A 24,899-nucleotide genomic window follows, 5' to 3' on the forward strand; every position below is an offset into this window, starting at 1 on the left:
AAAATAAATTTCATTTTGGATATAAAGGTAAGTCTGTTCTATTCAACATTATTTTTGTAGGGCTATATGCTTTTAAGAAATAGTTCTTAAAAGGCTGGGCATGGTGGCTCGCGCCTATAATCCCAGCACTTTGGGAGGCCAAGGTAGGAGGATCGCTTGAGGCCAGAAGTTCAAGACCAGCCTGGGCAACATAGTGCGACTCCATCTCTTCAAAAAGTAAAAATACTAGCTGGGTGTGGTAGCACATGCCTGCAGTCCTAGCTTCTCAGCAGGCTGAGGTGGATAGACCACTTCAGCTCAGGAGTTTGAGGTTACAGTGAGCTATGGTCATGCCAACTCCCATCTAGACAACCGAGTGAGACCCTGTCTCTTAAAAAACATAATTTTTTAATAATTTTTTTTTGTTAATAAATTTGTGTATTGACTTCTCTTGCATAAACAAAAAATACTGAAAACTTTTTTTTAAAACCTGAAAGCAGTTTAATGTAGATTTGTTTTTCTTAGGACTATTTTCTGAATAAGGCTAATTCATCCAGACTATAAATCATCTTGTTTATTATAATGGAAAAAACATGGGGTTGAGGAGAAGAACCAACATATTAAAATTTTGCTCCCTTGCCCCAGTATTATATACCAATTGACATCATTTTTTAGAAACAAAGCTGAAGTAGTTAGAAATTAGTGTTTTACCTGCTTTTCATCCCTTTGTCATCCCTGTGTCTATTCCCTTTGGTATGGCTCCATATTTTATGGCAACTGCTATGAAGACAAGTAGAATAATCCTTTCTCACTTATATTTATTTTAAACTGAGTTTTAGTTGCTGATATGAAATAAAAATATTAAACTAGATTATGGAAACTAAGCTGTTATCTGTATTAGATAATGATGATCTGACTATTATTATCAATATTACTTAAGAAATAGTGATTATGAGCCTTCTTTTCCCCATTTGTTACAGCAGAAATAGGAAAGGACGTCTTTTTATATTTCTCTATTATTGAAACACATTTTAGATTCTTTAAACTACTTCTTCCATTTTGGTGCTTGTAGGTGTTTTTCACTTATTAGTAATTAATTCTATTAGAATTAAATACCTATCAAATAGCTCTTTATATGCCTTTATATATTAGAAAACCTAATGATAGGTACCTCTTATGTCAACCAGTAAAATAATAAATTAAAAATCTGTGTTTAATTAAAAAACAAAAGTTTTCTAATTATGCTATTCATCTCCTAATCAAATGGCAATCCGTTGATGTTTAAGTGGTGATCTTTTGAATACAAAATGTAACTATTGTTAATGAGACCATTCTAAAATCATTTAAATTTAAAGGTATAATAATAACTATAATAACTAAGACTTTTTTAAAGGCACTAAGAGGAGTTGACTTAGTATTATTAGTAAAATAAATGTAATCTTGAGAATTTCTAAAAGGTTTGTATGTTTTATAACCTAAAAATAAAATGTTAAGGATCTCAAGGGAAGAATACCATCTCATCTGGTAGCAACTATGACAGAAGCAAATGTTTTCTAAAATGCATTAGATTTTACTATTCACCAGAGCTGGTTTATTAATTAGTAAGGTTAAACATTTCCTAAGATAGCTGTAAGCCATCCTTTTTTATTATGTAGACTGAATTCTTCATCTAAGTTCAGATGATCCTTGCCTCCCATAAAATGACTATTCAGTTACTTGTTATTAATTCTCACTAATACATATTAATGTTTGTGATTTTGATTTTTCCCAAAAAGGAGACACTTTGACTTAATTAAACAAACATTAATACTTGCACTGGATTGGTTATGGGTAATAATAAGATGAATGTACAAGCTTGCAGTATAGTGGGAGATGCAGACACAAACATAACAACCTGTATAAGGGAGGGTTTCATGAATCCCAAAGTAGAGATATGAATTGTTACTGGAATGCTAGAGGGAGCAATATTAACTGTCATAAGGAAAATCTGGAACGGTGTCAAGGAAGGGAAGAAAATCTGTCTCAGTCCAGCCTTGAATTAATTATGGGCAGGTAGGTAAACAAGCAGAAGTGAATGGGCAGAGAAACTTGTATATAATAAAAGCACAAAAAGTATGGTATTCTAGGATGTGTTTAGGTACTAGTGCTCTGATATGCCTAAACACAAAAGTAATTTTACAACACATTTAGGGCTAAGAAACAGAGTTACAGATAACAGCATTTTGGATTGGAGTAAGAGATCCTTTCGAGACTGTTGTAATACAGAACTTTGCCCTTACCTAGAAGTTTTTGAGCACATACTTAAAAAATCAGTAGAAAGTTTGAGAGCTCATTTTTACCCAAATGATGATTTTCATGTTATTTTTGAACAGATGCCTTTTTGGAAATCTTAAAAAAGCAAACATTTCAAACAGTTGGCTAACACGCATGAACTAACACTCATTCAGTTTTTAAATTACGGATGATATCCGTATTAACATTATAATGACTCTATACTACAGATTGACATGGTACATCGTAACAAGTCCGAAGGATTCTTCCTTGATGCATCTCGACACATCCTTGAAGCACCTCAACATGGACTGGAGAGAAGGCACTTGGAAGCAAATCAGAATGTACACTAAATAAACAGTCAACTTTTGGGGTGTGGATGGAAGGGGGGTCCATTTCAAAAGTTCTTTTACGTTGAATTTCCCTCCCAGATTAGATCAGCAAATAAATGAGATTCGTTAAAAGAATGTTGTGTCGTTAATAGCCATGCTGTTCAGTGTAGAAACTTTAAATTTCTCATTAATTTTCTGTGTGTTATGTACAGCCTGTTAGATATTTGCAGGTTTTATAGGTTATTCAGTCCAACTCTTTATTTATTTGCTCTTGTTAGCTGTTGCTGTAAAACAATCATTTCCTTTCTGGACATCAAAGATGTTTTCTTGGCATTAATTTTAACCTGATTTCATAAAAATTTTGGTCAAAGTATTAAATGCTTTAATTCAGATTGTGGATAGTTTGTAGTCCTTTGATTTTGCAAATGAAATTAAAATGCCTTTGTTTAGATGTTAGGATTAAGTATAGTAGTTCTCTCTCCATTGTGTCTCGACTTTTTTTTAACTCACTTGTTGCAGGTCTTTATTGAATAAAGGAGGAATAAACCTAGACAGGGAGTTAGAAACGAAAGACATTTCAAGACAGTTCAAGGGTTATGTTGGTGATACTTCTTGTCTTCCAGACAGTTTTGAAAGCACAGATCTTGCCTCTTGTGCTTGTTAAAAAGTCTGTGATACTTCTCTGAAGATTTTATAGTTAATAAGTGAATCATTACCCTGGCCTATAAAAATGCTGTCCTACTTGAAGTATTGGGTTTTTTCTCATGATGAACTTTGTTAGACTTGGTACTGAAACAATCAGTAGTTTTTTTCCTTCTATTTTAAAGGCAAGGAAATACTTGCTTCAGCCAGGCTTGGTGGCTCATGCCTGTAATTGGGAGGCTGAGGTGGGCGGATCACCTGATGTCAGGAATTGGAGACCAGCCTGACCAACATGGTGAAACCCCATCTCTACTAAAAATACCAAAAGTTGGCTGGGCGTGGTAGCAGGTTCCTGTAATCCCAGCTGCTCGGGAGGCTGAGGCAAGAGGATTGCTTGAACCTGGGAGAGGGAGGTTGCAGTGAGCCAAGGTCTGGCCATTGCACTCCAGCCTGGGCAACAAGAGCGAGACTATCTCATAAAAAAAGGGAAAGAAATACTTGCTTTCTGTGTAGTTTTTTAACTTAGGTCAGTGCCATAGGACTGACCAAATCATAAGTTGAGCATGCTGTTGGTATTCAAGATTTTTACTCATTACCCTTACTCAGTTTGCTGCTGCAATGATCTGTACTTACCTGCTTTTACATATTATACTTCCTTGACAATGGGAGGAATTTTAATGATTAACTTGCAGAATATGACATATTTTTCTTCATATCATTCTTCCTACCATAATCTAATTCAAAACTATCCAGTAGAACTTTCTGAAATGATGGGAATGTTTTTTCTCTGTGCTGTCCAGTGTGGAAGCCAGTAGCCACATGTGGCTATTGGGCACTTGCAGTGTCACTAATGCAATTGAGGGACTGAATTGTTAATTTTTAAAAGTGTATTGATTTTAATTAAGTTTAAATAAGATTGTTTTGGACAGCACAGATTAGCCTTTTCTAGTACCTTCTTGCTGAGTACTAGCAGTGTTTAGGTTTCTCCATTAGAAGGACCTCCATTTTTGTTGGTTAAGAGGTTATTAAATGTGGTTTGCCAGAGATACTATTGTCATTTCTTCCAGCTTATTAGTTCCGTGGGTTTCTTGGAGTACTGTAAAATCCTTTTTACAAAAAATATATATATAATTACTGAAGAGACAATGTTTATTTGGGGAGTTATTCATTTTTATATTTAAGTCTTGGGCTTAATATGATAAAATATCTCTCAATTGCCAGTGAATAATGGTGTGTAGAAGCTGTTCATTGAGAAAATGATTATTCTCAAGTTTCTGTTGATTTTAAACCTTTTTTTGTCTGTCTCTTACACTAGACTGTAAGCTTCTTCAGATCAGGGAACATGTCTTAACAGTCTTTGTATTCCTGTTGTTTAGCATAGTGCTGGCACATCATAGGTGTGCAAAATAAAATGAGATTGGAAGAATTTATGCTACTTGCTGCGCCTAACAAATGTGGATGTCTGTATTACAGTGATACTATATTTTCAACAGTTGGCAAAGAAGGCCATTTAATATTTTAACACTGAAAAGCAGAATTGTGCTCATTTTATTCAGTATTTATCATATACCATACACTAAATAGAAGGCAGATGTAAAGATGCAGTTCCTGCTGTCAGAGAGGATTATGGCCTAGAAAAGGTTACAGATTGGATTGACATAAATTTATAGGCCTGAACAAATACAGAAAAGATTTCTAAATCATTGACGACTTCAGCGAGGAAAAGAGATTGAATGCGTCGGCAATTTTTATCTTTCACATTACTTTGAACAATAGTGTATGTAAGTGCAAAAAAAAAGACAAAGTTGATCATTGTGGTGAGAGGAATGTAAAATATGAATATTTTTCTTGCTGCTAGGTTTAGTTTTATTGTGCTGCTTATTCTTAATTCTAGTCCTGACAAATCTGATTTCAAAAGCCCATCTGTGGTCAACCAACTTCATTGTTAATATTTGTTTTATTCATATTAAGTGACAATGTAAGAATATTCATGTTAAGTGGTACTGCAGATTTTATAAAAAGGAGAGGATCCAAAAATAAAGTATTTTGCTGATTTCCAACTCCCATCCCTCTCTTTCAGGAACTGCAAGCACATGTTGACCAGATAACTGAAATGGCAGCAGTAATGAGGAAAGCCATTGAAATTGACGAGCAACAGGGTTGCAAGGAACAAGAACGAATATTTCAACTTGAAGTAAGTTTTACATTGCAAATGTAGATGAAAACTGTGCATACAAAGATTTATGCCAGAAAATATATCCCATTTTTAAATAGATATTTACTTTTCTTGGGTACTGGTAATGGTCTCCTGGATGCTGTTTATGTGGGCATATTATGCAAGACCATTTATATGGTGATGCAAGAATCTCGGATTATTAGTAATTTACAATATATCAGTAATGTAGAAAATTGATGTTTGATCCTATATTGCTTATCTTATGAAGTGAATGTACTTCTTCAATTGAGTAATTTTTAAAATTTTGTTTATTCTATTTGAGATCATAGTGATACAGGGCAATTTTTTTTAATCCACAAATATTTAGGGGCATTCTTACTTTTTCTGGATTCTAAAAACCTTTGTCTCATCTGTCCTTTATTTTGTGATAGTGAAAGTACCAGTCTCTGAATAACTGAAATCAGTACAATAGACTTTTATGCTTTAAGAGCTTCATTTTGAAATCATGGTGGGGAATCTGTTTTAGAGTACTAAAATTTAGAAAGTGAGACTGAATTTAGAAAGTGAGTACTAAAATTTAGAAAGACAGTGATAGAGAATAAATTATGAAAGGTTATTGTTAAATGTCTACAAATATTTTTACAGTAACTAACCAAAAGGAGGCCGGAAAGTAAAGTTATTTACCAGTGCCAGATTTGGTCACTTACTTTCCTTCTTGAAAAATATCATCAGCTACCCTTACTCTGCTGCTCTCAAATACCAGTGAGATAAACTTGTCCTGCATTCTGTGCTATCATGGAAAGTAATAAAAATACCAAAAAGTACTGAGAGATTCTAGCCTATTCACTGGCTTTATAAGTTTAAATAAAAATAAATCTAGATGTTATTGTCTTCATCTCTAATGTGATTGTAAAATAAGGCAATTTCTGAGCTTCTACTTACAATTGTAGCTGCTTAATTAGACGGCTTTGCAGTGGTGGAAGATGTTGAACACAATTCCTAGCTGCATAAGTGTTCTTTAGATTCAAGTTGCCAACTGCATATATCATTGAGTAGATTAATACCAATTACAGAACTTGCTTATTTGTTATACTTTCATATGTTTAGTTTTTCCTAACATATGTTTGTGCTGTTGTAGCTACCTCGTAGATGGTGACTGCATTTTTGTTTTTGCTTGCCTTCTTATAGCAAGAAAACAAAGGCTTGAGAGAGATCCTTCAAATAACTCGAGAATCATTTTTGAACCTAAGGAAAGACGACGCATCGGAAAGTACTTCTTTGTCAGCGTTAGTGACCAACAGTGACTTGAGTCTGAGGAAGAGCTGAAGAGCTTCTGAGTCTGTGAGCTTCTTACATGACTCCAAATGGTCAAATAAGTGAATGAATGAATGGACAGAAAATTCAATCCTTTATTTTTTTCTCTGTAAATATGTACAGTGCACTGGCTATGAGATAGCAACAAAAAAATGCATAGTTAATGGTCATAGACTTTATTCCAAAACATAATTGGAAAATAGAAACTGAGCCATTGCTAGTTGGTAGAGAAATGAAAGGTTTTCACAGTGACTACTGAATATACCAAGAGCTTTTGGCAGTACTGCTGGCTTTCTGGGTGATTAATTAGGTAAACTTGAATATTCCCAATAAATGTTTGAGAATTCATAAATTATACCAATTTAAAAATATAAATTTTTGCCACTGTTTTGTGAACGGAAGATTTGTATCCTAAATTTCATCCTTCTTATTTGGCGTCAAAGTTAATAAAAAGTTTATGTACCATGAGACTTCTAGTGATTGCCTACTTTCACATTTATTTAAATTTTTGTGAAAGAAAATTTAGTTTTAAAGGCTATAGGAATGTGTTATATGTACCTTAAACAGATAATTTAATTTTAGCAATTTACCATAACTGATACTTAGCTAACAATTGTCCATAACTTAGTTTAAGTGTAAGAAATATCATTTCAGGAATGAAAAAGAAGGAATACTACTTTCTAAGAAAGAAGATCTTATAATAGATATATTTAGTAGGTTAAACTACTTTAAAAGGATAAGTTTTGGTTCAAAGTTGATAAAGAAGATGAGATTTGTTTTTCTGTTCTCTGGCTGATTTTTAAGGATATTATGTAGTTCATTTAGTCAACAGACTCGAAATGTTTGATATAGCAAGATAGGTATGGTAATTTCAAAGTGAATTGGGAATTCCTCTGGCTCATATAACCCTTTTTTTTTCTTTAAGTATTCTTGAGATACAAAAAAAAAGGTAAATTAAAATTTCAAAAAAAAAATTCCGGATCTGTTTTTAAGCTCCATCTGGTCTTCATAACCTGTAACTTTTTTCTTAAAACCTTTCAGCTGAAAGTGGGGTAGAGGTGGAGTAATCTGTGGATTTGTTTCTGTTGTCTTTTAAAATGTCAAATATGTAAATTTTTAAAAAAACCACCAGATGCAGAAATGTGCTTTGACATCATTTGAAACCTAAATTTTCTTATGTTGTGGTGATTATATTAAAAAGGGATAAAAGAAGAGTGTCAAACATGATTAAATATATTGTACTTATTTATGTTGAATACATATTAAGACAAAATTATACTTTGAGTATATAATTTGTTAAATATTACTTTATATGGTAATTGTATGTATAATTTCGTATATTGGTAAAATTTAAAACTACACTTTAGAATTTTTTTATCTTAAGTTTGGGGTGAGTGGGGTCGATGAGACTGATTGAATAGAAAAGGGCTAATGGCCCAAACATGACATAGATTTCTTTTTTCAGTCAGAGGCCTTATTTGATATTTTATAAATAAATGACAAGTTTTTATTTTGAAACTTTTTTATTGTTTTTGGGAAAGTATCCCTTAATTTAATGACACATTCATTCAGATACTTTTTATCCCTGATAATAAAGAAACGAAATAAGCTACACAATTGAGATTAAGTCTGAGGCAGTTCATTGAGGCAGCTCTGCTATAAAAGATTGCTTGATAAATAATTATTTTTGTAAACAAGTTGGATTAACTTACTGGTCTTTTTGCTTGGATATGAATTTAAGGTCTTCATGTTTAAAAAGACATTTACTTTGTTATTTAGTGACACTTTTCCATCTTTTTTTTTGGTTATTGTTAAACAGAACCTTAAGTTTATGTTTGAGGTATGTACTGTATAGGAACCTATTTTATAATTAAAGATGAGTGATTAAAATTGGTATGGTCCCCAATTTAATTTGAAAAGTGCTTACATTTATTCTTATATGTGGTTTAATTTTAAGGTCTTTTGTCTCTTCTTACTACAAAGCAGCGACCTCTATCTGTATGCCTTAGGAATTAGCAGCTTCTTAGTGTGGGATCCTGCAGAATTTCTTAAAATCTGTAGTAGGTTGAGTCATGTCCCCTAGAAGGTTAAGTCTGAGTCCTAACCTGATACACCTGGGAAGGTGACCATATTTGGAAATAGTCTTTACAGATGTCATTAGGGGATCTTATGATATAATTACCCTGGATTTAGGGTGGGCTCCAAACCCAGTGACTAGTGTCCTTATAATAAGAGAGAAGGAGATATGAAACACAGACATAGCTGCATGAGGACAGAGGCAGTGAATTACACAGGGACTGCTAGTCACCACCAGAAGCTGCAAGAGGCATGGAATGGGTTCTTCACGGCCTCCAGAAAGGACCAAGCCTGTTTGATTTCAGACTTCTGGCCTCCAGAACTGTGAGGAAATAAGTTTCTGTTGTTTTCATTCACCCAGCCTGTGGTAATTTGTTACAGTAACCCTAGGAAACTTAAGACATCATTTATTTATCATCTATCAACTATATTTTTTATTTTATATAAGAAAGAACAGCTCTTAAAAACCAATTATTTATAACCTCACAGATAATTTCTGCTCTAATTTTATATTCTTCAATATCAAGGTGACTTCTAAGATTTTATAGAAATAAATTGCTTCCCTGTAATCTCAGCACTTTGGGACGCCAAGAGGGGTGGATCACTTGAGGTCAGGAGTGATCTCGAAGACCAGCCTAGCCAACATGGTAAACCCTGTCTCTACTAAAAATACAAAAAGTTAGCTGGGGGTGGTGGTGGGTGCCTGTAATCTCAGCTACTCGGGAGGTTGAGGCAGGAGAATCGCTTGAACCTGGGAAGCAGAGGTTGCAGTGAGCCGAGACTGTGCCATTGCACTCTAGCCTGGGCAATAATAGTGAAACTCCATCTCAAAAAGAAAAGAAATTGCTTCAATGAAAAATGGAAGATCATAGATCCATAACTTAATCTTGGTGGTCACTACCTTTTTTCATTGTCAGAGTGAAATAGAACATTTTTTAGTAAAATACTGATGAAGATAATTTCTAATTGGAATTTGAGGAGACATTTTCCTTTTACCTCACTGGCTGCTCCTCAGTCTCCTTTGTTTCTTCTCTCTGACGTCTTAACATTAGAGAGCCATTGGGCTCAGTCCTTATACCTATTCTGTGCAGTATCTCTACTCACTTTGGTGATCTCCCCCAGTCTCATGATTAAATACCACCTCTATGCTTGATGGCTGCTAAATTCAGTTCCAGCATAGACCTCTCATCCCAGATTCATGCAGCTGTGACTGTCGAAGAGACATTTTAAGCTTAAGATGTCTAAAGCCAAACTCCAGATCTCCCACAACCTCTCCACACTCTTTCCCATCCTGCTTGATGACAACTCCATCCTTTGAGTTGTTAAGGCCAAAAACCTAGGAGGCAACTTTGACTCCACTTTCTCATACTATGCATCCTGTTCATCAGCAAATCCTGTTGTTGGCTCTTCCTTCCAAATATATCAGAATCCAACCATTTCTCTCCTCCACTGCTACCCCTGATCAAAGCTACATTATGGTAGTGTTAAGGTATACAAACTGGAGTCAACCTAAATATCCTACAGTAGGGGAATAGTTAAGTATCAGTATACACTCAATACAGTTGATTACACTCTGGCTTGAAGATGCTAGCAACAGGAAGAAAAAAGTACCTAAATTTGCATTAAAAAGCTTAACATAAATTACATATATAATTACAAATATGTAAAAATCAGATGCATACAGGGAAATGTCCTGAAACAAACAGCATCAGTATTCTTCCAGCTAATTGTATGGTTTAGCCAGTCAGTTTCTGATGCCTGTAAATCAAGCATTTTGTAGCTACCATTATGGAGTTGTAATTTATTCATCAATTCCCCCAATTGATGGCTATTTAGTTTGCAAAGTTTAACATAAAATAATGCTGCAGTAAACATCCATATACATACCTTTATTCATTGTAATTTCTAGCATGCAAATTCCCAGAAGTTTGTTAGGTCATGTTTTATTTTTTAAATGAAAAAATAAATGTACACTTAAAAATCTAGCACAGTAAAAAATTTGCAATTCAGAGTAAACCTCTTCCTACAGCCTCTTGTCTTCCTAGAGGTCATAAGTTTCTTGTGAATCAGAAAACTTGTTAACCAAAAAAAGTGACTGAGGCAAGTGTCTTTGATAAATCAGGTTTATTGAGCCAAAGTTTAAAGACATGCCAGGGAAAAAATGCAAGTCACATGAGCATCTGTGACCTGAGCTTTCTAAATAGGGTTTTGGAAACTCATTATTTACGGGAGAGAGTGAGGAGGGAAAAGGGAGAGGGGTTAGGCAGTGAGGCAAATGATTACCTTCTTGTGAGGCTCTGATTAATGCTCAGTAAATCTATGTTTCATATAAGATAAGGTAAACTGAAAAAAGGTAGTAAAGACTCAATTATCCATCTGTCTCAGGGTAGGCAGAAGAGTGGTTGATCTTGTCTCATCCTTATTCTGTACATGGGAAGATAACCTTGTTATCAGCATTGTCAGTGTGAGATTTAACAAAACTTGGGTTTAAGAGTTAAACTTAGGGTTGCAGACCCAAGGTTACAATTGGCATGTGTTGGTTTTATAGCTCTCCACAATGAGAAGGGGAGGCCTTGAGGCTTCTGTTAATACTCCCCCTCCTACACGGGACATACTTTTGGCTACTCCTACTCAACCTCCAAGTTTCAGCTGGAATGTCACTTCCTCAAGGGCTCCTTCCCTGGCATCCCACTTTCTACCTTTACCCCATTATACATTTTCATTGCATATTATACATCTTGTGTAACTGTTTTAGTATCTGTCTCACTTCACTCCAGTCCCAGACAGCAAAGACCATGCCTGTGTTTTCCATCTCCGAGTGCTTAAGGCATTGCCTGGCATACAGGAACTCAACAAATATTTAATGAGTGAATGTGAGATATAAGTCAAAGTCTCACTATCATATATATATAATTTTTATGTATTTTTTTGAGACAGTATCTTGCTTTGTTGCCCAGGCTGGAGTGCAATAGTGCAATCTTGGCTCACTGCAGCCTTCACCCTCTGGGTTCAAGTGATTCTTCCACCTCAGCCTCCCAAGTAGCTGACAGGTGTGTGCCATCATGCCTGGCTCATTTATATATATATATATTTAGTAGAGATAGGGTTTCACCATGTTGGCCAGGCTGGTCTGGAACTTCTGACTTAAAGTAATCTGCCTGCCTCAGCCTCTCAAAGTGCTGGGATTACAGGTGTGAGCCACCACACCACTCCTGTATAACAATTTTTTAAAAAATCTTAAGCTTGATCCAGACCTACCAGCCTCTCCAGTGTAATGATTACATGGTAGTCCCTGGGTAAGTCCAGAGTTCCCACTAACTTAAGCCCCTCTTTGTGTCAATTTCATAAAGAGTGGTCCTTGCAAATACAATGGCCAAATTGCCAAGAGGCATTTCAATCAACAATCAGGGTAAAAAGGTTTGCAACGTGAATTCTTTTGACATAACAAAATACCACTGACTGAATGGCTTAAACAACAGAAATACGTTTCTCACAGTTCTGGAGGCTGGAAGTTCATGACCAAGGTGCCAGCAGGGATGGTTTCCTCTGCTTGCAGATGGCTACCTTCTTGTTGTTCTTCACACTGTCTTTCCCCTGTGAGCACATGCACCTGGTGTTTCTGTGCCCTAATCTCCCCTTCTTACAAAGACACTAGTCAGATTGGATTAGGACCCACTCTAATAGTCTCAATTTAATTTGGAACCTCTTTAAAGGCCCCATCTCCAAATAAGGTCACATTCTGAGGTACTGGGTGTTAGGGATTCGACATATAAATTTGTTGGGGGGCACAGCTTAGTCTATCAGAAAACCATAGATAGCTGCCCTCCCAACAAGGGCTGGGGTACAATGAGGGGCTGTGCCTTAGGGCAAGTCCCTGTTCTCAGGAAATTAGAGCCAAGAACTCTGGGTTTGAATGAATGGTACTAACAGTTATTAAGTACATCACCTAGGAGTGAACTTTGGACCAAGTTTCTACAGGTGATGCTGTGGAGATACGGATATTGGAAATTTTAAATATTATGTACCAATCATTTGAAATAAATGGTCCATTACTTCAGAGAATTAACTTGGAAAAACATGCTATCACTGTGTAAAATTAGTAATTTTCAAAAAGAACAATAAAAAGTAATATTTATATTAGAAACATCCTATCAATTCGTCAGCAGAAGAAAATAGAAAATACCTGGTGCTTTACATCTTCATCATGACGAGTGTAAAGTACATTTGGATAGGGAGTCAGGCATCCCAGTTTTGGTCTGAGCACTGTTACTTCTTGATAACTCTGTGACTTCGTATCATTAATTTAAGAATTTCCTCAGGTATTAAATAAAGAGGTCAGTGAACATGATCTCTAAAGTCCTTTGAAGGTTTAATATTCTAGCAATTTCTTTGTTGGAATCAGTTTTCTATTTCACCTGCTACAGAAAACTCAACTGGCCTGTGGTACAATATACCTAGTATGGTTTGGCAATCTGGTAGCTAACCTATAGCAGATAAAATTTTCAGAAATTTCTGAAAACATTTTAAAGAACAGTTCAACAGCGTTTCCTATAAACTACTACTTTTCTTTAGTTTGACACACCTGAAGTGCTAATAACACCAAATTAATCTTTTAACACATTGCCCCAGGTTTCACTTCCTGTTAATTATCTTTGTGATTTTTTAAAAATGAAGAACTATATTGTTTGCCCATATTAAATAACTTTTTTATAGCTATGAAATTCCTTGTGTCTTGTTGCTATTGTACAAATATAATCTGAAAAAATTTATGAAAGTATTTAATGAAGCTTTTTAGCATTTTTTTCAAAATAGGGATTTATTATAAAAACTATACAAACTTTTTATCATTCACAAATTATGAAAAATTTTAAACAATTTGTATCCTCCCTCCAAAATAGTGTGTTGTGTCTTTACAGTCTTCACTGGCAGTACATTCAGATGGTATAGAAACCAACTCACAAACATTCCATATAACTTTGTTCCTACAGTAAATAATTTAAAAAAACTTTTCATCAAGTTTCAGTGTTACTGAAGTTAGTTATAGACAGTAAGCATTACAGAATAAGCAGTAAATGGTCACCTGCATTGAATTTTTCAAAGCAAAAATTGTTTTGTATTTTGTATATTGTTTTATCCTGCCCCAAACACTTAAAAGTTAAAGATTTTTCCAGTTACCTGAAACTTCAAAAATCTATTGTACTTTGAAAAAACTTTAAAAAGCAGCATCATTTAAATAGTGGTTAACTCACAAATGTGTATGCAACAGCGTTCACCAACCCTAATACTCAGGCCTGCAGAGGCACCAGCTCACAATAATTTAGTGCTCTGAAAGCTGGGGAGAAAGCCCCTGAGTAGTAAGTATGCAACCCAGGGTGTCGGGTGCTTTCTTGTGGTGAAACAAGGGTGTCAAAACTGAGGGGACTCTCCAAGGTCCTAATGAAAAGCAGCTCCTCTAAACGCCTGAATCCTTTTTGACTCCACCCTCATCACTTTAAGGATGAAGCCTTTCTGTACAAAGGCTTTGTACAGAAAAGAAATTATTAAGAGTTATATTTTATACTAATGCTAACACAGCTAACTGAGCAGAAAGAACTATGAAGTACAAATTTTTCTAAGGTTTTCTTATTAATGGCAATATAGACTTATCTATTTATTTATTTATTTATTTATTTTGAGACAGAGTCTCACTCTGTTGCCCAGGCTGGAGTGCAGTGGCATGATCTTGGCTCACTGCAACCTCTGCCTCCTGGGTTCAAGCAATTCTCCTGCCTCAGCCTCCTGAGTAGCTGGGATTACAGGCACCTGCATTACAATGCCCAGCTAATTTTTGTATTTTTAGTAGAGATGGGGTATAGGAGTATATATTCTACTATACTAGAATATAGTAGAGACCACTATGTTGGCCAGGCTGGTCTTGAACTCCTGACCCCAGGTGATCCATTCACCTCGACCTCCCAAAATGCTGCGATTATAGGCGTGAGCCACCGCACCCGGTAGGCAATATTGATTAAGGTGGGGGTTATTTCCTAAAAACAAACATAAGCCATATGTCATCTAATGCAGTAAAAGATCACCTGTTGACAGTATTTTAAAAGGCCTTGAAAAAAAGGGGGCACCTTTATTTGGAATATAAATAAATCACCCTTGTAAAATTCTATTATCTATATAAATTGGCCTATTTTCAAATAATAATTTAGCTATTTCAATGACCATTTTAAGCCATAAAAGGCAAAAACAAAGGGAACCTCCTGAATTGTACACTTAAACATGAATAAGAAGGTAAATTTTATGTGTATTTTATCATGATTTAAAAATTTTTAAACAAAAGGGTAACTTTTGGATAATGTATGATACTAAGAAGGACATGCAACTAAGTAATCAGACTGCTTTTAGTAAGAAAATAAGTTGCTTTTGTTTTTTTCTTTCGCTTTTTGAGATAGGGTCTCTGTCACCCAAGCTGGAGTGCAGTGGCTTATTGTAGCCTCAATCTTCAGAGCTCAAGAGATCCTTCTATCTCAGTCTCCTTGGGAGCTGGGAGTAGGCACATGCCACCATGCCTGGCTAATTTTTTAATTTTTTTGTAGAGATGGGGTCTTGTCGTGTTGCCCATGTTGGTCTCAAACTCCTGGACTCAAGCGATACTCCCACCTTGGCTTCCCAGAATTGCGATTACAGGTGTGAGCCACCATGCCTGGCCTGCTTCTCTTTTTGTATTCTAAAATTCAAAGGCCTAAGTATCAAATCCCTAAATGTCCAAATACTGTCACAAATAAAGACTCAATAATAAACTCCCTCCAAAAGTTCAGACAAACTCAGGTGAGAGACTTGTTTCAAGGGGTTATAAAAAGAAACACCAGGGCTCTGTAGGAGAATCAGTTTTTAATTTTTTAAATGTATCTATTTAATAGAATAAGTTGATCATAGATTTGTAAACCAAAAGGTAATTTCTCAAGTATTTGGAAATAAGGAAAAGCCTCCCTACCACCAACCTTTTGGCCATCTTTCTCATTCTCTTAGAATCATCCTAATCCCCTAGTATACCCTTACCATATATCAATAAGGGCACCATAATATTATGCAAAGCACAGATCTATATGCCTGATCTCTTATTAGACTTGCACCAGAGACTGCTGAATCACTCCAGGCATGAACTCCAAAGCTGAGGCACACTAACCAAACCCCTGGACATCTACAGAAGCAGGGGCGTTCTCTCTCCAGCTGGCTGCTCCTTCTGGAAGAGCTCTTTGATCTGAGTTAATCGGCCATAGAGCCTCTCTCTCAGCGGAGGAATGTGGTAGCTAGGGTCCAGAATGTTCGTAACTCGGCGCTCTCTCTCTTGCTTCCATAACTTGTATGGGTGGGGAGGGAAGAATGGTCGTCCTCTCTCTCTTCGAATCTGTAATGTAATTCCACTTACAGCCAGCATGCCCCATACTGCCAGGATAATAAAGTCTAAAAAACAGTAGAAAAAGTACAGTTTGAACTCTAGTATTTTAAAATCTAACATAATAACACAACCCTTCATGGACTAAATCTGTATCTTCCTTTCTAACAGACTTTCTGGTGAGTTAGTCCAAACACATATGTAGTTCCTCACTTACAAACCAAGGAATCAGTGGGGAAGCCACAGTCTTATTTTTGAAACTAGGATTTTTCTATTACAGGCATTTGAAAGTCCAGACAGGTTGTAAAAAAATCAGTTGTTTGGATCCTTGGCCTTCCAACATTATGTAACAAGTACCCACAGTTGGTTGTGTGTTTTTTCAGAGGGAATTCAGGGAGGAAAGCAGTGATCTAGTTATACTTCACATATGTACGTCATGTAACATCAGATGCCACCATGCTCATTTCTTTCCCATTCCACTCCATATGGGGCCCTACTGCACTCACAGTGTAGGTATAGGAGCGCATGAAAAGATTCAACCAATTGTACTGTTTTTTGTTTTGTTTTGTTTTTTTTGAGATACAGTCTCGCTCTGTCGCCCAGGCTAGAGTACAGTGGCGCGCTCTTGGCTCACTGCAAGCTCTGTCTCCCGGGTTCACACCATTCTCCTACCTCAGCCTCCCAAGTAGCTGGGACTACAGGCACCCACCACCATGCCTGGCTAATTTTTTGTATTTTTAGTGGAGACGGGGTTTCACCGTGTTAGCCAGGATGGTCTCGATCTCCTGACCTCGTGATCCACCCACCTCGGCCTCCCAAAGTGCTGGGATTACAGGCGTAAGCCACCGCGCCCAGCCAGTACTCAGCTTCTAGTAAAAGGTTCGGCAAAACACTGTCTGGTACTTAAAATTTGCAAGAGTTTTAAGGTTTTCGAGGATTTCGAGGTCTCTACCATCAACCTCTTATCCAAAGGGAAAGCTCTGGATGGTAGAGGGAAAGATTTGCCCTAAAATAAAATCGCAACAATCACAATTGTGCTTATGCAATATATCTTCAATTCTAAGACATGCTTTTTCACTCTCCACACTTCAACATTTCTGAAGTCAACGTATCTTACAATCTAAACGATTCATGTGGCAGTCATTTTTTTCTTCAAAAAATTTATAGAAAATCTGTAATGGATAGAATCTTACAAGTGAGGGAAACTACATGCTTACTAATTAAAAACTATTTCAACTAGCAAACTGCATGCTTCATTAAAGGAAGGAAACAAGGGAATAACTTAAAATTCAATCAGGTTGTCATTCTCATCCCTCATTCCATCCCCACCCATAAGTGTCAAATGTCTTTACTGTCAGCATTTTTCTCCCCACTGAGAATGACCAGGTAAACCTAAATAATCTTGGAAATTTCTTAAGGAAATTCATTGAGTAGATTTTTATCTTCATCTTAAAATTTTAAATGCTTTGCTCCCACGATCCTAAGTTATCATCACGGAGGGTTCTCACAGCGTTGTTATGCTGTGTTCCCTCCTTTTGTCCCAGTTGACTTTCTTTAAATTTAGACTCCAAGTGCTCTGGTTAGCATAGGTGGGTCAAGACTCCTACTGTGCTGTCACACTGGTTTTTGGATTTAAGAGTCTTACCATTAGTTTGAAAAGGCACATTTGTGAAAGCTCTGTGGAAATCCTTGTTGAGCGCTCTCTTGAGTACATTCAAAGTGATGTAGGAAAGGCTTGTGGACAAGTAACTGCCAACGGCTAAAACCACCGAATAGGAGCCAATGACTCCACAGGTCAGTATGTTCAGCTGTGGAAGAGTGGAAGCGTTTAGGCATCATCCGTGGTAAAACAAAAATAGTTTCTAACCCTCCACTGGCTTCAGTCACAGGAAATCACATCTGCTCCCTAAGGCATGAAAAGGGACCAGACCCACTCAGAGCTGAACAGAAGTTCCCTGGAAAGATAAACTGAAAACAACCTTCAACATCCATATGAGTTCTTAAAACACAGTTCAGCTTATCCAAATACTATGGAAAACATCTTCCCTGTGAAGGAACTTCAACAATAAAATCTAATTAGAGGAAGAATCACTCTTCTGAAGCCAGCTGAAACTAATGACCCATCGGGTTGGTGTACTAGAGTAAGCACTACCTTCTCTGCTCCCACTTAAAAGCATACTGACTGGGATGCTCCATTTGATGGGGGGGAAAAAGCCAAACACCATGTGGTAATCATAAATAGAATTTCCTTTGCTTTCATAGTAACAAGGCTATTTAGAAGCAATCATCTGATACAGATAACACAGCCCTCCCCAGTAAACATGCAAAATGATGAAATAAGTGATCAGCTGAACACTGGATAACATAATGAATAAATCTAACTTTTGATGAAACACTTACTATTCTTAGGCAGCCCATGAAAACTACTGGAATGAGGATAGCTATGCAAGAGAAAGTGACCCAGAATACACCATCATCATGAAAAATCTTTAGGTTTCCTGAAAAAGCAAAAAGAAACTAAGAGTAAACAACAGCTTTACCACGTTAGATTTAGTTTCTTGGAACATATGAACACACATATACATCAAAGGCTTAAAGTAACAACCAGGGAATATGTTGGCAACTAGAAATGAATTCTAATTTTCTTCATTTAACTGTCAATACAATCTTCTTTGAAGGATGTGTTCTAGAAAGTGGGTGGAGGGAATCAAGCAGGTCAATGCTCTGCACATTTATTAACAATCATTTAGAAGAGACTGGAATAGCCCAAGCTCTTCCATTCACTAGCTCTATGAACTTGAGCCTCAGTTTCCTAACCCTCAAAACGACATTGAATTATATCTCCAAGCTCTAAATCACCCGTTAGCTCTACATTTCTGACTTCATGATTTCGTACTGCAAAATAAAAAAATATAAATAAAAGGCATTCAAAGTTAAGAAGTTAAGCCATGAACCCAATGTAAACAGCAAATCCACTTAACAGATTTTTACCATCAAAGCATGTCCTGTCATGCCACTGCACACTGTGACGTGTGATTTCCTCACGTATCAGGAAAGAGGAACCAACCAACCATCTGCTCTTCCTAAACCCTTCTCCTGCTGCTGGACTCTAAAATGCTGCACAACTTAGGCTGACCCAGAACAAATATATAAGAACTCCTCTTTATAAATTAAGTTTAAAAAGCAAGAATAGCCTGACTGCTGTTTAATACTGACACTGGCACCACCGTTCAGTCCATCTGCAAATGGCCCCATGCCTCAAGACCTACATATCCAGGTCAGAGTGGAAGAGTGGGAGTCCCTCGGCTACAGGATTGGACCTTGAGACTCCATATTCTCTGATGCCAACAGCAACATGCCATTGAGGTGAACTTACAGATTATATTCTCTAGTTTAACTATAAATTCACCTTCACAAAATACATACATGGCTTTTTTTTAAAAGGCTTTCAAGAAATCTAGGTATTAAAAACAGTTATGATGTATGCATATGAAGAACGGACCCTTTCTGAGAATAAGCTCATTGCTTCCCACATAAGGTGAAAACTAACAATCTAATCAGATTGTAGCGGTCAGCCAAATATTTTTCAAATGCTTATGCTTAAAAATATGCATAGGCCTCCTGGCCGGGCATGGTGGCTCACACCTGTAATCCCAATACTTTGGGAGGCTGAGGCGAGCAGATCACTTGAGGTCAGGAGTTTGAGACCAGCCTCGCCAATATGGAGAAACCCCATTTCTACTAAAAATATAAAAATTAGCTGGACGTGGTAGTGCGTACCTGTAGTCCCAGCTACTCGGGAGGCTGAGGCAGGAAAATCACTTGAACTCGGGAGGTGGAGGGTGCAGTGAACCAAGACTGTACCACTGCACTCTATCCAGAGAGACAGAGTGAGACTTTGTCTCACGGGGGAAAAAAAAAAAAAATATATATATATATATATATTTCGTGTGTGTGTATGTAGGTCACGTGCAGTGGCTCAAGCCTGTAATAACAACACTTTGGGAGACCAAGGTGGGAGGGCTGCCTGAGCCCAGTTTAAGACCACCGTAGGCAACAGTGAAACTCTGTCTCAACTAAAAATAAAAAATTAGCAGGTATGGCAGCACACACCTGTAGTCCCAGCTACTTGGGAGGCTGAGGTAAGAGGATGGCTTGAGCCTTGGAGTTTGAGGTTGCAGTGAGCTATGATAGTGTCACTGCAGTCCAGCATGGGTGACATAAAGAGATCCTGTCTCTAAAAAATAAAAATATGGGTTTGTACCCACTAGCAGTGAGGAGATGATCACTCTGTCCTTGAGCTATGAGATAGTTCATAAATAAACATCTATAAAGGGAATACGCTAAAATAATTTTTAACAATAGGAATAGTATGTCAAAAAGTTTAGAGACAACTGCTCTAGACTTTTATAAAGATGAAAATTAAGAGACCTCTTTACTTCTGTTTTCTCATTCCTCACATCTGTCCTATCAGATCGTTTCACAGATGATGGAACAAAGTTTCAATACCTTGTCCAAGGTTACAAGCTAGAAAGAGAACTAGTGACAGAGCCAGAACGCATAGAGAGGGTTTTTTCCTGACTGTATAATTTATGCTCATTCAACTCATGAAAAGTACATTAAATTAATAGAAATTCTGACCTATCATCCCTGCATCCTCTAAGCATTAACGAAAGCGGGGAAGCCTATTAAGTAATAGTTGGTTTTTGTGGTCTTTTTGTTTTGTTTTGAGACAGAGTCTTGTTCAGTCGCCCAGGCCGGAGTGCAGTGGCACCATGATAGCTCACTGCAGCCTCAACCTCTCAGGTTCAAGCATCCTCTAGCCTCAGCCTCCCAGGGTAGCGTGCACTACAACACCTGACTATTTTTTTTTTTTTCCAGTAGAGATGGGGACTCACTATGTTGCCCAGGCTGGTCTCAAACTCGAGCTCAAGTAATCCTCCCACTTGGTCTCCCAAAGTGCTGGGATTATAGGCATGAGCCACCATGCCCAGTCATTAGGTAGTATTTTATTTAGCACATCTTGGGTAGAGCCTTGAATCTGTATTTTCCAAAACATCCCCATGTGAATCTGTCATTTAGCTGAGCCTACACAACACTGCTTTTCATCAGACTATCCAGATAAAAGGCTACCTGTAGCAGGGCCAGAAGGAATATGCTTGCCTCTAGGTTTGCTAAAGTCAGAACAAAGGGCTTTAGACAGTAAACACAGGTTGTCAATTCTCTGTAGTCTTAGAAAAAAAAAATCTTCAGGGAGATAAGGGACACATGACTTGTACTCCATTATATCCTGCATTCTCTATAGAGTTCACAGTCTCATGAAATGGCTATTTTTATATCTAAAGTCCCATCAACTTTATTCTAGTGTTTTAAGAACACTGCCACAGAAAGGAAACAGCCAAATAGAATACTTTTGAGTACAGATACTTTGTTTTTGACAACAATCAGGAAATGTAAATTATTAAACAATGGCAAAGAAAGTTAACTTATAAGTTAACCAGATTTTAAAAACTGATAGCAATTGAATTACTTTTTAAAAAAACACCAAAAAACCCCAGAACCATCCCTGTGCTACTGCCCCAGGGTGATTAAGTACCTCAGGGACACCTGGGGTTTGGCAAAGGGTGGGAGTGGAAGTTGAGGGTACAAGACCAGAAACAAAGTACCAGGTTCCCCAACTCAGCCGCCATCAGAGCAGTGCCCCTTTACCTCCATTATTTCTAATAAACACACACCCCTTAACACAACAAACAGATACAAAGCTACCTCTAAAGACCTTCTATATTTCATCTAATGTGCCTTTGAGGAAGCAGGGACTTTTACTGGTACGGGTGCTGTCTGAAAGCGTCACACCATCAATGCATCTGCAGAACTCCACAGAAGCAGCATTGACATGCAACGCCACTCCAGGATGCAAATCCAATTAGGCAGTATTCAAACAGTGACTCAAACACACAAAACATCAGTTACTTATTGCTTACCCAGTGGAGTAAAGAAAGTCACTGATGAGATGAGGAACCCCAGCACTAGTCCAACACAGAGCATGCAGATCGAGAGGATTCCAAATCGCCACCATACAGCTACCAAGAACATCCCACCGACGCTTCCAGCGACAGCTGTCAGAATCAGATGCACTGCACAGAGAGAGGATGAACTGCTGGATCACCGGCAGTACTTCCAACTGCGTGCCTTAGACATACAATACCGTTACCAACGCCAGCTTCAGCTTTCTGTAGGTCAGGCACCGAGGGCTCTTCAGTGGCACCACGAAGCCAGCATTGAGCAACCCTCTCTAGGGAGGGGTCTGGGCTGAGACAAGGAAATTAGCCAGGGAGCTAAACGTCACAGGACCAGTGACAGGCTTGGCTTGTCAATAAATTGGGATTGAGAAGGAAAAGGTGACAAGCATTCTGTCAAATGTAATGGGGCAGGGGGGTGTCTGTTTTCAGGTAAAGAAAACCTCAACATTTTGCTTGCTGTACATCTCCTATCTTCAACATATCACATAACCAGAACACAGGTCTATAATCAACATGGATCCTCCTTTCCCTAAGTACCAAGGAATTCACCATACAGATTAAAAACCCAGAAGGTCTGAATGAGTAGTTCAGAAAAGGTGTTCAGAGCCTAGGTGGACCATTATTTTATACGCGTAACAGGCTGTCACACACAATGCAGGCCAAACTGTAGAAGGAAAGGTAAAGTAAAACACAGCACCTGCCTTCTTGAATACCCAGTTAAACTATATAATTTTCACTTACCATCATACTTGATAGGGGTCAGTCTTGTAATCAGTATGTAAAAGAAGAATCCCATGATGATAAAGCCTATGAAGAATAATTCTAAGTGGCAAACCACCAGGAAAGGAAAAAAGCAAAACAACAAAAGCTATGGTTAGGCACTCTTTTTACAGTGCAATTTAAATAGTTAATCTACAAATACATGCTTAATCTACAAATACATGCTTAAGCTCCTGGAATTTACATGTTACAGCATTCAGAGGAAAAAAAACATCTGAAAGGCAGAAGAAATTCAGCAGTCATGGGAGTAGTTATTATTAAACAGATACAATATTGAAGTACTAACTACAGGATACACTTTCTTGTATATAGGTCAGTTTCTATTGTTAAATGGTTATTTGTTCATTTCATAGCTCATTTTAATATATTTATTTTTTCTGCTTAAAACAAGAATAGCACTTTGTCACGTGTGTCTGATATGAAATTACACATTTTAATAGTTTTGTAAGTAAAAACAAAACGTAAAAGGTAAAAGAAACCCAAACTGTTCCAAAGCAAAATATAACTTTTATATCTTCTTTTAATTCATCCTATCCTGTTTAGAATGATCAATCATTACCTTCATCCATTAAAACAGCTGGTAATGCAAGCATACAGATAACTTTGTTCCCACAAATAAGCCTAATCCTGATCATGGAGGCCACAGCTCTACCTATTTTCTTAAATTCTTCACAGTTGTTCTTGGTAATACTTGTACTGTATCTCAGTTTCAATAAATATAAAATGATACATATCAACATATCAAAAAAACCCAGAGTGGGACATGGTGGCTTGTGCCTGTAGTCTCAGCTACTTGGGAGGCTGAGGTGGGAGGATCACTTGAGGCTAGGAATTTGAGGCTGTAGTGCACTATGATTGTACCTGTGAACAGCCACTACACTGCACTCCAGCCTAGGAGACACAGTGAGACTCCATCTCTTCAAAAAGAAAAAAAACAGCTAGTGATAACTTTGAGACCACAGCTTAGCAACTAAGTTCTTTGTTACAGAATCAATCTACATGTTGAGATATTACATATTCTTCACAAAACTCTCTTCCCAATTAATAAAAAAAGTGTCATAACAGCAGGAAAGGAGTTGCTATTTCAAACAATTTGAGACAAGTTTAAAGAGCTTTATTAGATCAGGATTACAGTTGAGCTACCTTGATTCTCAGTTATACACCTTGTTGATTAAATAAGGATTTTTTAGTAATCAAAAACATCACTTATATAAAAGGCAGCCCAAATAATTCAAACCAATTCAGTGAGCATGATTTACATCCCAGTTCTTCAATGTGTTTCACGGATGTAGATGCTGGCGTTCCCTTTGGCATCTGAATCTCTCAGGTCTGAGCAGACATTTCAAACTCACTATACACTGCAGCCCCATAGCCTGATTTGTGCGAAACCAAGTCAATTGCCATCACCACAATCCACACATATTTTTACAAAGACAACCAACTTTTTTTTTTTTTTGAGACAGAATCTCACTGTCATCCAGGCTGGAGTGCAGTGGCACCATCTTGGCTCACTGCAACCTCCAACTCCCAGGCTTAAGCAATCCTCCCACCTCAGCCTCCCCATGTAGCAGGGACTACAGGCACACACCATCAAGCCTGGCTATTTTTTTGTATTTTTGGGAGAGACAGGGTCTCACCGAGTTACCCACGTTGGTCTCAAACTCCTAAGCTCAAGTAATCTGCCTGCCTCAGCCTCCCAAAGTGCTGGGATTACAGGTGTGAGCCACCACACCCAGCCCCAACTTTTCTTTTTTTGGTAGAGAAGGCATCTCACTATGTTGCCTAGACTGGTCTCAAACTCCTGGCCCCACATAGTCCTCTCACCTCAGTTTCCCAAAGTGCTGGGATTACAGGCATGAGCCACTGAGCCTGACCCTGACAACCAATATCTAATCTTGGTTATCTTTAGTCACCTAACAGATCTA

General features: G+C 37.4%; 2 protein-coding genes across 4 annotated transcripts in view; one reads left to right on the forward strand and one right to left on the reverse strand.

Annotated features, from left to right (window-relative positions):
- Positions 1-8,625, forward strand: part of FGFR1OP2 (FGFR1 oncogene partner 2) — a 28,461-nt gene extending 19,836 nt beyond the window's left edge. Inside the window, exons 5-7 of one of the 2 annotated variants that reach the window (XM_003906138.3) lie at positions 2,481-2,594; positions 5,305-5,418; positions 6,589-8,625. In XM_003906138.3, coding sequence (XP_003906187.1) covers positions 2,481-2,594; positions 5,305-5,418; positions 6,589-6,726 — 366 coding nt within the window. In that variant the 3' untranslated portion in view covers positions 6,727-8,625. The remainder of the gene's footprint in view (positions 1-2,480; positions 2,595-5,304; positions 5,419-6,588) is intronic. The other variant, XM_003906137.5, reaches the window with a different exon arrangement.
- A 4,962-nt stretch (positions 8,626-13,587) lies between these two features.
- TM7SF3 (transmembrane 7 superfamily member 3) overlaps positions 13,588-24,899 on the reverse strand; it is a 46,739-nt gene continuing 35,427 nt past the window's right edge. For both annotated transcript variants that reach the window (XM_003906135.4, XM_021922131.2), the window contains exons 8-12: positions 22,936-23,016; positions 22,156-22,308; positions 18,575-18,672; positions 17,820-17,982; positions 13,588-16,242 (exon numbers count right to left, since the gene is read on the reverse strand). In XM_003906135.4, the coding sequence (XP_003906184.3) occupies positions 15,980-16,242; positions 17,820-17,982; positions 18,575-18,672; positions 22,156-22,308; positions 22,936-23,016 (758 nt within the window). In that variant the 3' untranslated portion in view covers positions 13,588-15,979. The remainder of the gene's footprint in view (positions 16,243-17,819; positions 17,983-18,574; positions 18,673-22,155; positions 22,309-22,935; positions 23,017-24,899) is intronic.

The sequence above is a fragment of the Papio anubis genome, chromosome 9 (assembly GCF_008728515.1).
Source record: "Papio anubis isolate 15944 chromosome 9, Panubis1.0, whole genome shotgun sequence".
Lineage (NCBI taxonomy): Eukaryota > Metazoa > Chordata > Mammalia > Primates > Cercopithecidae > Papio > Papio anubis.